Genomic DNA, 14,614 nt, shown 5'->3' with positions numbered 1-14,614 from the left:
TAGAGCGCATTACAGTAATCCAGTCTTGAGGTGACGAGGGCACGAGTGACTGTTTGCAGTGCCTCCCGGTCCAAATAGGGCTGCAACTGGTACACCAGGCAAACCTGGGTAAAGGCCCCCCTGGTCACAGCTGACAGATGATGTTCCAACATCAGCTGCGGATCCAGGAGGACCCCAAAGTTGCAGACCCTCTCTGAGGGGAGCAGATTTTCTCCTCCCAGGTTAAGGGACGGACTAGCTGGACTGTCCTTAGGAGGCAGCATCCACAGCCACTCAGTCTTGTCAGGATTGAGTGCAAGCTTGTTCACTCCCATCCAGACCCTAACAGCTTCCAGGCACTGGCACATCACTTCCACCGCTACGCTGAGTTGGCACGGGGCAGACAAATACAACTGTGTATCGTCCGCATACTGATGGTATTTAATCCCGTGCCGGCGAATGAGCTCACCCAGTGGCTTCATGTAGATATTAAATAGGAGGGGGGACAGGACCGACCCCTGCGGCACCCCATAATTAAGGGGCCTAGGAGTCGACCACTGCCCTCTGACCAACACCGACTACGACCTATCGGAGAGGTAGGAGAACCACCGTAAAACGGTGTCTCCCACTCCCACCTCTTCCAGCCGTCACAGAAGGATACCATGGTCGATGGTATCGAAGGCCGCTGAGAGGTCAAGGAGCACTAGGATAGAGGAATGTCCTCTATCCCTGGCCCACCAGAGATCATTGGTCAGTGTGACCAAAGCGGTTTCCGTGCTGTAACCAGGCCTGAAACCAGCCTGAAAAGGGAGGGCCACTACCTTCTCAACAATCTTCCCTAAAAAAGGGAGGTTGGAGACTGGACGGTAGTTGTTAAGAATAGCTGGATCCAGAGAAGGCTTCTTGAGGAGGGGTCTCACTATCGCCTCCTTCAGAGGTTGTGGAAAAGAGCCCTCCTCTAACAAAGTGTTCGTAATTCTCTGGAGCCAGCCTCGTCTTACCTCTCTGCTGGTCGAAACCAGCCAGGAGGGACACGGATCCAGCAAGCAGGTAGAGGCACTCATCGCTCCCATGGCCTTGTCCCTTCATCAGGGGTTACAAGCTGGAACTCATTCTAGGAAATCTGAACAAGACCCTCCCCTGGCATCTCCGCTGGTTCTGTCCAAGTGGAGTCAAGGTCTGTCCGAATCTGAGCGATTTTGTCCAACAGAAACTGAACAAACTCCTCAGCCCGCCCCTGTAAGGCATCCCCCGCTTCCCCCACTTTCAGGAGGGAGCGGGTTATCCTAAACAGGGCAGCTGGGTGAATGAATGAACATAAATCCAGGACTACATGTATAGAATTTGTAATGTTATACTAGAGCCTCCTCTTCAATATGATAGGGCTTAACTTTATTTTATTTAAGAATGGCATGGAGTAATGATTTTTTTCTTTATAAATTATTTCCTTTAATTAAACTCCCTTGAGGATTCTTATAAGATGCCACTCCTTCTTTTAAAAAAAGATTCATATCTGACATAGGAAAATGGCATGTGAGGCAATGCACATTTTTTTGACAAATAAAGATATGTGTTGCCAATCACTGTTTCTTATTTGTAGATAGTGGAAAATAGATAGATCTATGGTTCTTTTGGAACTCAAATCTAGTTTGCCCAGCTAGACTTTGAGTTTGGCATGTAAACATGAATGTATGTATTGGTCAGCAAGTGAAAAATAAGGGTTGTAAATTTGAGTTTGGTTCTGCACACCCCAAGTTTCTGGGACAAGGTCAAGTAACAGCAGAGATATTATAAAGCTTCCCCCTTATGATATGATATTAAAGTTACAATCATGTGTCCCTAGGTAAGTGAGCACAATTGAAACTTTAATAACAAACACATGTTTTTTTAATTCTTTTTTCTCCCCTTGCTAATATTTTAATTTTAATCAAATTATTTGAGTCAGAAACAGTAAATGATTTGAGAAAAATATGACTTCAAGCTTTTTCCTATGTATATAAATAAGGGTTAGCTGGGAATGATTGTATTTGCTTCTTCAAGGCATCTGATCACCAAAATAACAATTTGTATAATAATAATCTAACTATGCTTGGATATTTTTGCAGGTTATTTTTGAAGTTGCTTTCAGCAGTGGCAAAGGAGGATATTTGGCTCTTGATGACATTTCTTTCTCCCCAGTTTTCTGTAGCAATCAAACAGGTACAGGTTTCCCACATTAATTTATATTTTAAGTGAACATGAATATGTTCTATAATACACATTTTTTTTGTCAAATTGTAGTTTAGTTGCTATTACATATTAAGACAACCCAATATATTATCAAGCATTCATAATCTTCCTCATATGATATAGTCAATTTAACGTGAGATGGGTAGCATACAAGATAGACAGATGGAAAGACAGATAGATATTATGACATTAATTGTTATTGAGTAAGAAGAGTTCTGCCCACATACAGGACTTTATCAATAAAAATATGTTCTGCACATATTTTTCCATTACTGGTGAAAAACATAGGAAAGATCCATAAGAAAAAAACATCCCATAAATAACAAGGGACAATCATACAACACAAGCTTTATCTGAACAATTTATAATTATTGATGAACTTTTTTGAGTGGATATAGCCACTCATAAACTGTATATCTAGCCATCTGTATGTTGCAGTCTTCTTTGCAGTCCACAATTCTGTTTCAGTATACATACATAGATTGTATAGGTTTAACGGACCTACTTATGCCTCATCTTTTTACTGGAATTGAGTAGATGTTGAAGAAAGAGATATATTTTAAAGCAAAATGATGCAATTCACAAAATGGAGGTCATTACAGTGTAAACAAATGTATAATTCATAGTGTTTTTATCTCAGAAATTACAATTAAAATACTTTGCATCTCACAAATGATGAATAAAGATATCTGTATTTGGGTAATGTTGAATATGTACAAAAATGAACAAGTTGTGCAGCAGATACATATGTTAAGGAAAGTATTTTTAAATTTTGTTTTTCTTTTAATTAAACAATTGAACATTACTGGTGGAAATATTATTACTGAGGTAATAACAGATACTGAATATAGATTCATTGTACATCTTCTATGGTTATATTATCCAACTTTCCTTTTTATTTGATATAAATTATTTCCACTAGAGAATGCAAGGTACTTTAACTGAAAATAGGATTATCAGAGACATTTCCTTTTCTGGCCTTGTATTTATGTGTGAATATGTGGGTAAAAATAAATCTTTTGGTTCTATGGGAATCCTTAATTCTCTTTTGGATACATTTTATTCAGTGTTACTATCCATAATGGACAAACAGTGCTATTAATGGACAGCTTTTCCGTTTTACTGATTTTATTAGTGTTTATCAGCTTACTCTTTCAACTATACAGTTTCAATTCTCTTCCATTTGATCTGTTATCCCTTAGGCACTTCCTTCAATCCCTTACAGGCAAGTTGCACTTTTGAGGATAATTTTTGCCATTTTTATCAAGATTACAAGGATGGTCCTGGTTGGAGCAGGATAAAAGTAAAGCCTAATGCATATAGACCGGGTGATCACACTACTGGCACGGGTAAGTAAACATACTTTATTGGAAGATACATAGGGTGGGTAAATTAACTTCCTCAACATGCTGAATTCAACCCTGAAGCGCTGAGGGAAATCTGGACATTTCTGCAATTTCTTGACAGGCTTCAGCCACTACAGGATGTGGAAAAAAATCTTGTTATGAGAGTCTTAAAGAAAGAGCCTTAAACAAAATACTTCAAGTAAGAATCCTGGGATGTATTCAATTGTTCTTTGGTATAAGACTATGTATGTGACTTCAGATCATACGAAGAGCTGCAGCAATAAGTATAACTTTGCAAACATAATGAAACTTGGATCACCTAGTGCTGGGATGGCCAACCTATGGCACACGGAACCATATCAGTGGGCACATGAGCTCAGCTCCAGTGCACGCCCACCAGCTGATTTTTGGGCCTTTTGGGCCCCCCAGAAATTGGGAAACAGAGAGTTTTCGGCCTCCAGTGGGGTGGGGAAGGCCCCCTTAGAAAGGCCTTGGAGCCTGGGGAGAACTAAAAATGGACCTTCTGGTCTGACCGGAAGTTAGCAAATGAGCCGTTTCCGGCTTCCAGAAGGGAGGCCGTGTTTGCCCTCCCCAGGCTCCTAGAAAGGGTCTCAAGCCTGAGGAGGGCGAAAATTGGGTCCACTGTGCGATCGCGTGCCAAAAGCAGGGGAACGTGAGGTGGTGTCATGGGCGCTTCCATGGGAGAGGTCGCATAGAATTATAGGTGTGGACATGCGCGTGTACGACCCCCCCTGCACTCCCCTCACTTTTGGCACGTGATGACAAAAAGATTAGCATCACTGACCTAGTGCGAGCTTCACATAGATTTAGATATGAAGTATTATTTCAGAAATCTCAAAAGCAAGATCTCAGGTTAAAGAATTTTCACACATGGGGTCTCCCTTCCTACTAACAATGATTAGATGCTGACAAATAGGGAAGGAGTGGGGGAGGGAATGATATAAGCCTGCTGTATAAGTTAACGGAGGAAAGAGCTGCTGATCAAACTCCGAAGTCTGATGTTCCAGTTCACCTCCAAAATAGCTTTTCTATTAAAAGAACAATTGTGAATTACTTCATTTCAAATCAAGGCATTAATCACTAATATAATAAATGACATAGCAGTATTATATGAAACAGGTAAGCTATTTTAAAAAGCTTTTTTTAATGGTCTGCTCATTGAAAAATTCAGGGAGGAAAATTAAATTACAGACAGTCTTTGACTACCCATCAGTCATTCAGTCATTTGAAGTTACACCACCACTAGAAAAGGGGATTTATGATAGTTTTCACACTTATGACCATTATGCATCCCCATGGTGAAAAGGTAAAGATTTCTCTCAATCTAATTCTGGGGTGCTCATCTCAGTTTCTTGGCTGAGGGCACCAGTGTTGTCAGAAGACAATTTCCACTGTCATGTGGCCAGCATGGTTATAGCCAAAGGCACAAGTAACATTGTTACCTTCCCAAGGTAGTGGTATCTATTAATCCAGTGTTTTTCAACCTTTTTTGTGCAAAGGCACACTTTTTTCATGAAAAAAATCACGAGGCACACCACCATTAGAAAATGTTAAAAAAAATTAACTCTGTGCCTATATTGACTATATATAAAGTAATTTTCCCACGGCACACCTTACACTATGTGTGCCGCGGCACAGTGGTTGAAAAACACTGTATTAATCTACTTACATTTGGGTGCTTTTGAACTGATGGGTGGGCAGGAGCTGGGGCAAGTAATGAGGAGCTCACCCCATTGTGCGGCGTTTGAGTCTTGAATCTGGGCTGCCAACTCTCCAGTTGACAAGCTCAGCATCTTTAACTGCTGAACCATCATTCCATAGTCACAAAATTTAGGTGCTTGGCAACTTGGCATATTATGAAAGCTGCACTGTACCCAGACAGGTGATCACCATTTGTAACCTTTTCAGCTAGTTTCTGACAAGCAAAGTCAATGGGGGAAACCAGATTTGCTTAATGACTGCATAATAACTGTAGTGATTCACTTAACAACTGTGGCAAAGGGCCATGGAATGGGACAAAAATCACATCAGTGCTTTGTTTAGCAGCAAAAATGTTGGCCTCAATTGTGGTCATAAGCTAAGGACTACCTGTATATGTAACCTAATTACATAATTACCATTCCTAAAGTTATGGCAAAGTAGCTTTAGAACAAAATTAGTCTTAAAAGTTGAGTAAAAAATGTTTGTTTTTTTTAACTGTAAAAATAACATGTATTAATCTCTGTAACAACTGGAAAATAGCAACTAAAATATCCAAGCCTGGAAAGATTATTTAAGAAATTTTTGTATGAAATAGCTCTTTAGAGACATGGTCTTACTGTATATAGCAGCCCTAATTTGCAGACATGCTAGTGGAAGTCCAATATAGTACCTAGAAATATCCCAGGAGGAGTAAATTGTTTGAAATGATTTAAACATTGCATTGCATTACAGGTTTCTATTTGCTGGCAAATACAAAGTTTACATCGCAACCTGGATATATTGGCCGCTTATATAGTCCAACTCTGCCAGAAAACTTACAGTATTGTCTGAGATTTTATTATGCTTTGTTTGGCTTTTTCAAAATGAGAGATTCCCTGGCTGTTTATATCTTTGAAGAAAACCATATTGTTCAAGAAAAAATCTGGTCTGTATCAGAAACTCCCCAGAGAGTCTGGACACAAGCTGAAATCACCTTCAAAAAGCCCATGCCTTGCAAGGTAACAACCAATGTTTTCTGCCTCTGAAACTGTTTATATTCAGTTTCTCCTAAATGAGTCATAATGACGACTCTGTGAAAAAAGGGCAAAAGGATTTGTTCATCTTCTGACTTTTCCAGTAAAAGAGAGTAAAATATCCTGACAGATGGGAATGTGACCACAGATAGAAGGGCAATCACTATATGGTTTGTGTGGCAGGAAGTTGTGCATGGAAAAAAGCAATTAATCAAATAAAAATGCAAGTTTTAATTTTTCTGGTGTTATCAATTTCTGGAAAGAAGAGTTCTAGCATTGTTTGTTTAGATTCATTTAGTTAGAGCTTGAATCCTACTAATAGTTTGTATGACAAAAATATCAGTGGAAATGCTGCACCCAGCTACCGAATGGTATGCAATACTAAAATCACATTATGATTATTTTTGATGACATACATTGCCTACCTATTCACACCAGGTGTATTTGAAACTTTTAATCATTAACAAGAGTGTATGTAATTTGGGACCATGTATTATAAATGGAAATTTAGAAGGTAACCTCATGTAGCCATATATCACACTTACTTCACCTGAAGTTCAGTTCATATGCAGTTCAGAACATACTGAAGATATTAGTAGGTTTATGACATTTTTAAACTGTACCGAGAGAAGATTTAAAACATCTTGCTTTAATAATTTTGACCGAAATAGAAAGCAAATTTAAAATATTAATGCCAATTACTGTATGACAAATGTATTAATAATGTGCTTTGTGTGCATAGAGAGTCAAATGAATATCTACTTCCATGGCTGCCAATGCAATGTTTGCTTATATTATTTGGGAATATACATTGCAAATCAAAAGATTCTAAGTTTAAAATATTTATAGCAGTACACTGTAAATTCTGGTAGATCACAACCAGCATTTACTTCCATCTTCCCTGCAGTTGATTTTATGCAACTTTGATTTTTCCTTTCCAACTGTCTATGGAAATAGTAAACACCCTCAGCAGCCAAGTTGAATCTTGGCCATCCTTGAATGTCACATAGCACAAGAGAACCAGATCTTTCCATTGCTTCCTTTTACAGCTTCTCCAATTTAAAAATTTCAGCCATCAGATAATATTTTTGATAATGTATTTTACTTTGCATTTTTTGTCAAATAAGAAATTTAATGAAAGATTTTAATGCTTAGTATAAAATAGCACACTCCTTGCCATTATGTGCTTTTATAGAATTCAGGATTTTTTTCCCCTAGAAAGCAAGTATAAAAAGGACATTAAATCATTGAAATACTGAGTTGCTTATGAAATTTCAGCCATCGGTAGAAGAGAATATTTGTATCTAGGAGTTAAACTGTAGGGTCCTTGGTGATTTTCTTGTGGGCATTTCATTACCAAACTAGGTACCTGGTGTCTAATTTAGTAATGAAATGTCTAAGAAAACCAAGTTCGGAAATCACCAAGGACCCAATAATTTCAGCCATGTTTGAACAATGTGTCTTTCTGCAGAAACAATAATATAATCATAATAAAGTTGTGAAACAATTTTACAAACTTTTGTAAAAGAACTTATAAAATATCATTTCCATATACAGTTCTGACTGGAAACCAATTTGTTTCCATAATGCTTTTAACCAAATAAATTTGCTATTGTAATTGCTTTTAGTGGTGTTTTAACAATATTTAAAACATTTCTTTGTAAGTTTAGGTTTGAGAGAGAAAGAGAGAGACAGAAGAGGTAAATTTGTCATCTGCTATGGGGGACCTTATGAGTGCAACTCTTTCCTGAAGAAGCCCCTTCCTTATAGGAAGCAGATTATCTAGATTCTAGACCAGTAAGGATTCTGAACTAGTCATGGAATGGAAATAGCATTGGTTACTCTGATTGAAGGTTATTATTGGACCTAGATGGTAGGGAATTGAAAGATCCTTCTGGCAATACCCAGAAAACTACCTACATAAAATTTCATTAGCTGCCATTTGAAAAGAAAAACAAAACAAAATTACTTACCGTACTCAAGTAATGAAACATCTGTAAACAAACAGTCAAGCTCAGAGAGTATCAAGGATTCCACGGATCATTATTGTGTTCTTGGAAGAAAATATCAAATTCCTGAATATTATTTCTACTCCAATTGTTTGTATACTTATTTCATCTACAGAACAAATATAATTTGAAATAATAACCGCAAATATAAATATTCATTGCTATATTACATGTTTCAAGTTCTAGTAATACCATAGAATTAGCTAGGAATTTCTTAGCTGTTTCATAAATGAAAAATCTGGATAAGCCCAATTGTTGTTTAATTCAGATTTGTGTTAAAATAGAAGTAACCAGAAACATAGCGAGTTAGCAATCTTTTATACTTATATTTTTTATATATATAACTGACAAAATGAAGCAAGAAATACAAATTGATTGCTCCATGTGTTCAGAGCATTAGATAGATTGTAAATTATTTATAGTAAGCAAAACATTTTCCCCACGAATATTGGGAAAACTTTAGCTTCAAGATTTGTCCCTAACTCTCTGTGATATGTACATAGATCGAGAACATTTTGTTTGAGATCATGAATAAAGTGAATGCATGCCCATATGTACTGACATCCTTTGAAACAACTTTCAAAGTATGTTGGATCAGTTCAAGGAATATGTGTTCAAATATTTAATATGCTTTATGAAGCATCTCTTTCAAATGATTTATAGAATTCAACTGATTAAGAGCATTTTGAGGGGAATGGGCTTGGAAAATTTTTGAGGGGAATGGGCTTGGAAAAATTAAGATTGACTGTATTTTTATGCAAATTTCAGGTGGTGTTTCTGAGCTGGTGTAGAAACTTTTGGGATTGTGGAATAGTGGCACTAGATGATATATCAGTGAATTTGGGAAGCTGTCATAGTGCTGGTAAAATTAATTACATTTCAAATCCGTAGTATGTATATTTATTGCAATTGATGTATACTTTCTGATATTAGTGATCTATACAACTTTTCCATATATATATATATATATATATATATATATATATATATATATATATATATATATATATATATATATATATATATATATATATATATATATATATATATATATATATATATTTGTTTCAGGTTATATACCATTCCATATTGGATGGAGACATAAATTTAAGTTTAAAAACTATGTTTTTCTTCATTTTAATGGCGTGGATGCAAATTCACAATTTATTCATGTTTATGTATGCATTGGAACTAATAAGAGTACAAAGAGTGTTCGGTATGCTCAGTGTTCAAGAAATTCCTATAAAGAAACAGAATTTCTTTTATCAAATTCCAAAACACTCCTATACTTGCTCTTAGAAAAAAAAGGGGAGAGATCTTCATTTAAATTGGGATTTACATACAGGGGAAATGAGTACCTTCCATAAGTACAAATGTCCATTGTGTCTACGTCTGTCTGTCTCCATATATACAAACCAAGAATCCAACCTACTGTAGGAATTGTCCTGAATAATTGACAGTTAAATGTTCTGCATTTCTGAAAGTAACAGATGCTCCAGAAAGATGCTCCTCATAGTAGTGGTAGTCCCCCAAAATCAGGCTAGTGCTATCTCTGATTAGCTTTAGCAAAATACCAAAAATTTAGTTATTTAATGTAGAATTAGCTGTTAATGCACATATTGTTTCAATATGATAGTTCATGCTTTTGTTCCATTATTATGTGATTTAACTGATTTAAGCCATTTTAGACTTACTATGAATGCTTTAGTTATTCTCTATATACTTTGTAAATTGCTAGTCACATTTGCCTGTCATAAGACATAATGACATAAATTAATAAATCATGAGTAAACTCAAGTGATTGCAGTGAAATTTGAATTAACTACTAAACCATGAATAGTTACATGGTTTTCTTGTAACTAGCTCTTATCTTAGCGATGTCAAGCCAAATTGTAAAACATGCAATTAAATAAATGTTATTATTTATAAAGTCTATTTTAAATGAAAAATCATATTTACTTAAAAGAGTAATATTTGCCTGGAATTTTTAGAAATCAGAAAATGTAATGTGGTATTGGGTGTTTTTTTTAAAAAAAAATAATGAGTAAAGGAATAAATTTAACAAATTAAAAATAGAAAAAGTTTCTATACAGTAAGTTCAGTTGAATAAAACTGGTAGCCTTATCCATATTAGGAGTTTTACACAGGTCAATTAGATACATTTAAGTATACTTAAACATAATTGCATTTTACTGTATGTGTTTGGTAGATATACCACCTGATTTTCCTGGAGAATGTACCTTTGAAAAAAATGAGTGTGCATTTACTCTGCATCCAAGAAATCGGCATGGTTGGCATAGGAGGAGAAGTCCAACTCCTACATCTTATACTGGTCCAACAGGAGACCACACTACTGGGGTAGGTAAGTTATAGTTTAAATGGTGATAAGTAACCTAAACAATATAATGAAATATCAAATAAGAGTAATATTCCAAGATAGTTTTTTAATCTAAATGAAAACACTTGATGCTTATTCTTTTCTATTAAATATATAGATCGGGATCTCCATGCTTAAAAATAGACAAAATTATTCCTTCATTTTTTAATTTTTACGCTAATAAAATCTTATCCTGAATAAGTAAGACAATTGTTAGACTTCACCGATAATCTTGTATAAGATTTGAGAGACGTTAATTCATATTGGAAAAGATCAATAACTGCCAAGATAGATAAATCATAAAATAATAAATGTTGGAAATACATGTACTTTTGAGGTGTAAAAAAACCTCTCAAAAGTGATAGAAAGGAGACTGTTGTTTCTAGTAAAATTCAGACATCTAAATCACTCTATATGAATGATAAAATCTCTTAAAATATACTTTCATATATTTTCTTTTTGAAGGACATTACATGTATATAGAAGCTTCTAATATGATCTATGGACAGAAGGCACAACTTATTTCAAGGTTATTACGAAAGACATTTGGACATCAGTGCCTTACATTTTTTTATCATATGTATGGACGCGGGACCGGACTGTTAAATGTTTATTTGAAAATGCATGGTTCTAAAAAGGAGATCCTTATCTGGAGAAGACGTGGTGAACAAAGCATCTCATGGTTAAGGGGCCTAATAGAATATACATGTGATAAATCTCACCAGGTAAGATAACAAGCCCTTTATAGGAATCAGTATCTGTTGAACTTATGGCTCAGAAAATTTGGGGAGATAATTTTCCAGTTGACAAGTTTGTTAAATGCCGGTAACAGTCATAAATTACCAATGACCTGTAAGGAAAAAATGAGATTGAAGCATGCCAATTTAAAATAGCACTGGGTAGTCTTGAATTAATTCAGTCTGAAATTGATTGTATAAGCAACTAAAATAAGCCTGCCTGTCATTAAAAATCATAGCTGTATCAGATATTATGCACATAAATTCTCATGTATTTCCCCCCCTAAAGTTCTTATTTAATTTGATGGAGAATTTGCTTCAGAAATTAATAATATTTTTGTAGATATTCTCATGCTATGCAATGCTTTTGCCCTTACTTAGGAAGGTGATACGGAAGGAGAGGATTATGAAATGCTCCACCCTTCACTTTATAACCATTTCCCAAGTAGTCTAAAAATTATTTTTTACAAATAAAAAAGGAGAAATTCGATAAATTATTTATCCTTTACAGTTCACAAATCTAGCAAACAATTTCAATTGGTTACTTGCTCATAGTACTAACTATATCTCTATCCAGTTTTAGATAATTTAAATGTGTAGATCTAATGTTGTACAGTTTGGATTTCAGTTACATGCAATAGTATGAAGGAAGAGATGCAGGAATATAAATATCAAAGCAACAGTTAGGTACATTTCTTTGAGAAAACTGCCAAAGTGGTTGAGCCCAAATGTATACAGATCTGTTTTCATGAACTGTCTTTCAACTCCCCAGAATAGATTTAAGAAGGACACAAAGGATACACAATTCTTGCCTCTTAGGAGAATCTGAGATAGGAGGAAAGAGGCCCAAATAGCACAAAAGTATTAATGGAGCAAATTTAATATTTTAACAGTAAATTTTGAAGAGATTCACATTTTTATTTCCCTTCCCATGTTACTATTCCTAAGGATCGCCAAACTTTCCAGAACATGCATGGAGAGGGTAGGAGAGATTATTCATTTAACAGAGCTTTCTTCTACTTCAGTTAGTTATAACCAAGCAATGATAATTTACTGTTTTTTTGAGAGACAGCAAAAATTTACATACTTATATGGGAATTACTATCTTGCGCGTACAGTACTTTTCTACATTTCTATAAAATCAAACTATTAATAAATTGTTTTTTTTTAAATGCAGATTATATTTGAAGCAATCCGTGGAATATCAATAAGAAGTGATATTGCTATAGATGACATTTCATTTCAGAGAGGACCTTGTAAAGGTAACTTACTTTGATTGAATTTGCCACACACACACACACAAAATAAAAGAGACAACTGTTCAAGCAAGCGTTTCTTCATAGATTTACAAAAGCATTATTGTTACATTTATCAGAAGTCCTATAACATCATTCTTGAGCTAAAGCTCTTTCATTATTTCTACTTTAATACTCATGAAAGAAAGGATAGATAGGCTTCAGACTATCCTTCACTGCATTTTAGCACAGTCAAAATGACTGTAAAGTAATATGCAGATGTTTCTAATATTCTTTCTGTCCTCTTAGAAATGGAAGAAACTATACTACAGTCATCAGGATATTCTGCTGATTTCAATGAAATAGAGTACTGAACTCTGCAGAAGCCGATGGAATACCAGTGCCTTCTCTACGTTATAAACTGCACAAACTTGTTCATATTCTCAAATGTAAAGATAACTACTGGATTATTTTGTAAAAGACACAAAGGCACAGGATTTGCTGAGGAAAGATTTAGTGCCTTGCTTATGAAGTTATTGACTCAGGGTTTTTCTCACTTTGTTTAATGCATTTTTATGCATGTGACATCAATTATTCTAAAGAGCTATTGAATTTGCACCAAATTTTAAATAATCAATATAGATTTTTTTAAAAGAATTTTCAGCCATACATATAAAGTAAAATGGACACAATCTGTCATTGTGTTAACAAAATCTGCATTCAATGAATGCCTTGTTGGCAAATAATGGATTTGGTTAAAAATTCTGAAATAACAAAGACATTTATAAAGACTATTAACATTTTATATGTTGTTTGCAAATGTTTCTATTATTGTTTAGGAAGACTAATATCTGTTAGAACCTTTTTGGTTGAGCCAAATATCATGGAATCCTATGCATGTCCACTCAAAAATTCATGGCACTGAGCTCAATGACAATGACTCCCAGATGATGTGCATAGATTTGCTATTTAAGGGTCTCACCAATAAGGTATTTTAATTATTGTGCTGTTTTTTGCTAATAATTATAATGAATCCATTTATCCAGGCTGAAGCTGATAGATAAAATCTATGTAAGAGTTCTATAAAATATAATGCAGTACACAATATTGAACAACATACATATGAAGAAACTGTTTGGAATGCAATTTTATTTTTTAATATATTACTGGTTTGATAAGACTTGTCAAGAACAACTTTAAGTTAGATTTAACCACAAAATATTATGTTCCTGTTTGAAACATTTGAATGCTGAGTGTGTGATAGGTATAGAAGAATATGCATTTTATATATGTATATGTGTAAACAAATGATTTTTCTATAATTTTAATTGATCTAATAAAGTGTGTTTTAAATTCACTTTAACTCCACCTGTGATCAGAAATGTACTATTTTTAAAAAATAAAATTGATGTTTTTTCCACAATCATTCTATAGTGAAAACAGCCAGACCAGACTGCTTTAATTAGCTAGCTATGAAATGTATTTGAAAAAAAAGGTCTGTAATGTAACATAACTTGCCAATTGCTATAGAAAACAATTCTGTTAATATTATGTACCTTGCTTTCTGTTGCCATTCATATGAAATCCAAATAAAAGTAATTTACAGCCACAATTGGGACTGGAACCTCGTCATTAAATAAAGAAATAATTAAACAAAACATCCACATAATCACTTTGCTCAATGGTCACAATATTGGCTTTCATAGTAGTGGCCGTTAAGTAATCTGATGGAATATTAACTGGAGCATGGAATACCTTGCAATGTGGGAGGCTTGTGGAGCTTAGTGTCCAGAGGTGTGTGGAAACCTGTTGCAGGCTGGAGGTCTAGGCCTTCTCCACCATCTCGTGACAAATTACCTGAACCCTTCCCTACCCACTACGCCTGGGTCCATTTATCTTTGTGTTGTTTTTCTGACAGGCATGCTCAGCTGATACAAGGTGTGGCCTTCTACAGAGATCACCTCATG

General features: G+C 35.0%; 1 protein-coding gene across 2 annotated transcripts in view; it reads left to right on the top strand.

Annotated features, from left to right (window-relative positions):
- The window catches only part of MAMDC2 (MAM domain containing 2), a 51,017-nt gene extending 36,981 nt beyond the window's left edge, over positions 1 to 14,036 (top strand). The window contains exons 7-14 of one of the 2 annotated variants that reach the window (XM_087715998.1): positions 2,085 to 2,178; positions 3,411 to 3,557; positions 6,009 to 6,274; positions 9,067 to 9,160; positions 10,508 to 10,660; positions 11,141 to 11,400; positions 12,590 to 12,674; positions 12,957 to 14,036. In XM_087715998.1, the coding sequence (XP_087572124.1) occupies positions 2,085 to 2,178; positions 3,411 to 3,557; positions 6,009 to 6,274; positions 9,067 to 9,160; positions 10,508 to 10,660; positions 11,141 to 11,400; positions 12,590 to 12,674; positions 12,957 to 13,021 (1,164 nt within the window). In that variant the 3' untranslated portion in view covers positions 13,022 to 14,036. Of the gene's footprint in view, positions 1 to 2,084; positions 2,179 to 3,410; positions 3,558 to 6,008; positions 6,275 to 9,066; positions 9,161 to 10,507; positions 10,661 to 11,140; positions 11,401 to 12,589; positions 12,675 to 12,956 lie in introns of those variants that run through there. The other variant, XM_087715999.1, reaches the window with a different exon arrangement.
- Positions 14,037 to 14,614: the final 578 nt, after the last annotated feature.

Source organism: Thamnophis sirtalis, unplaced genomic scaffold (genome assembly GCF_051295495.1).
Source record: "Thamnophis sirtalis isolate CommonGarterSnake01/CBP01778 unplaced genomic scaffold, rThaSir2_p1.2 scaffold_5, whole genome shotgun sequence".
NCBI lineage: Eukaryota > Metazoa > Chordata > Lepidosauria > Squamata > Natricidae > Thamnophis > Thamnophis sirtalis.
The sequence above is the reverse complement of the archived record's forward strand: the minus strand, read 5'-3'. Positions and strand labels throughout refer to the sequence as shown.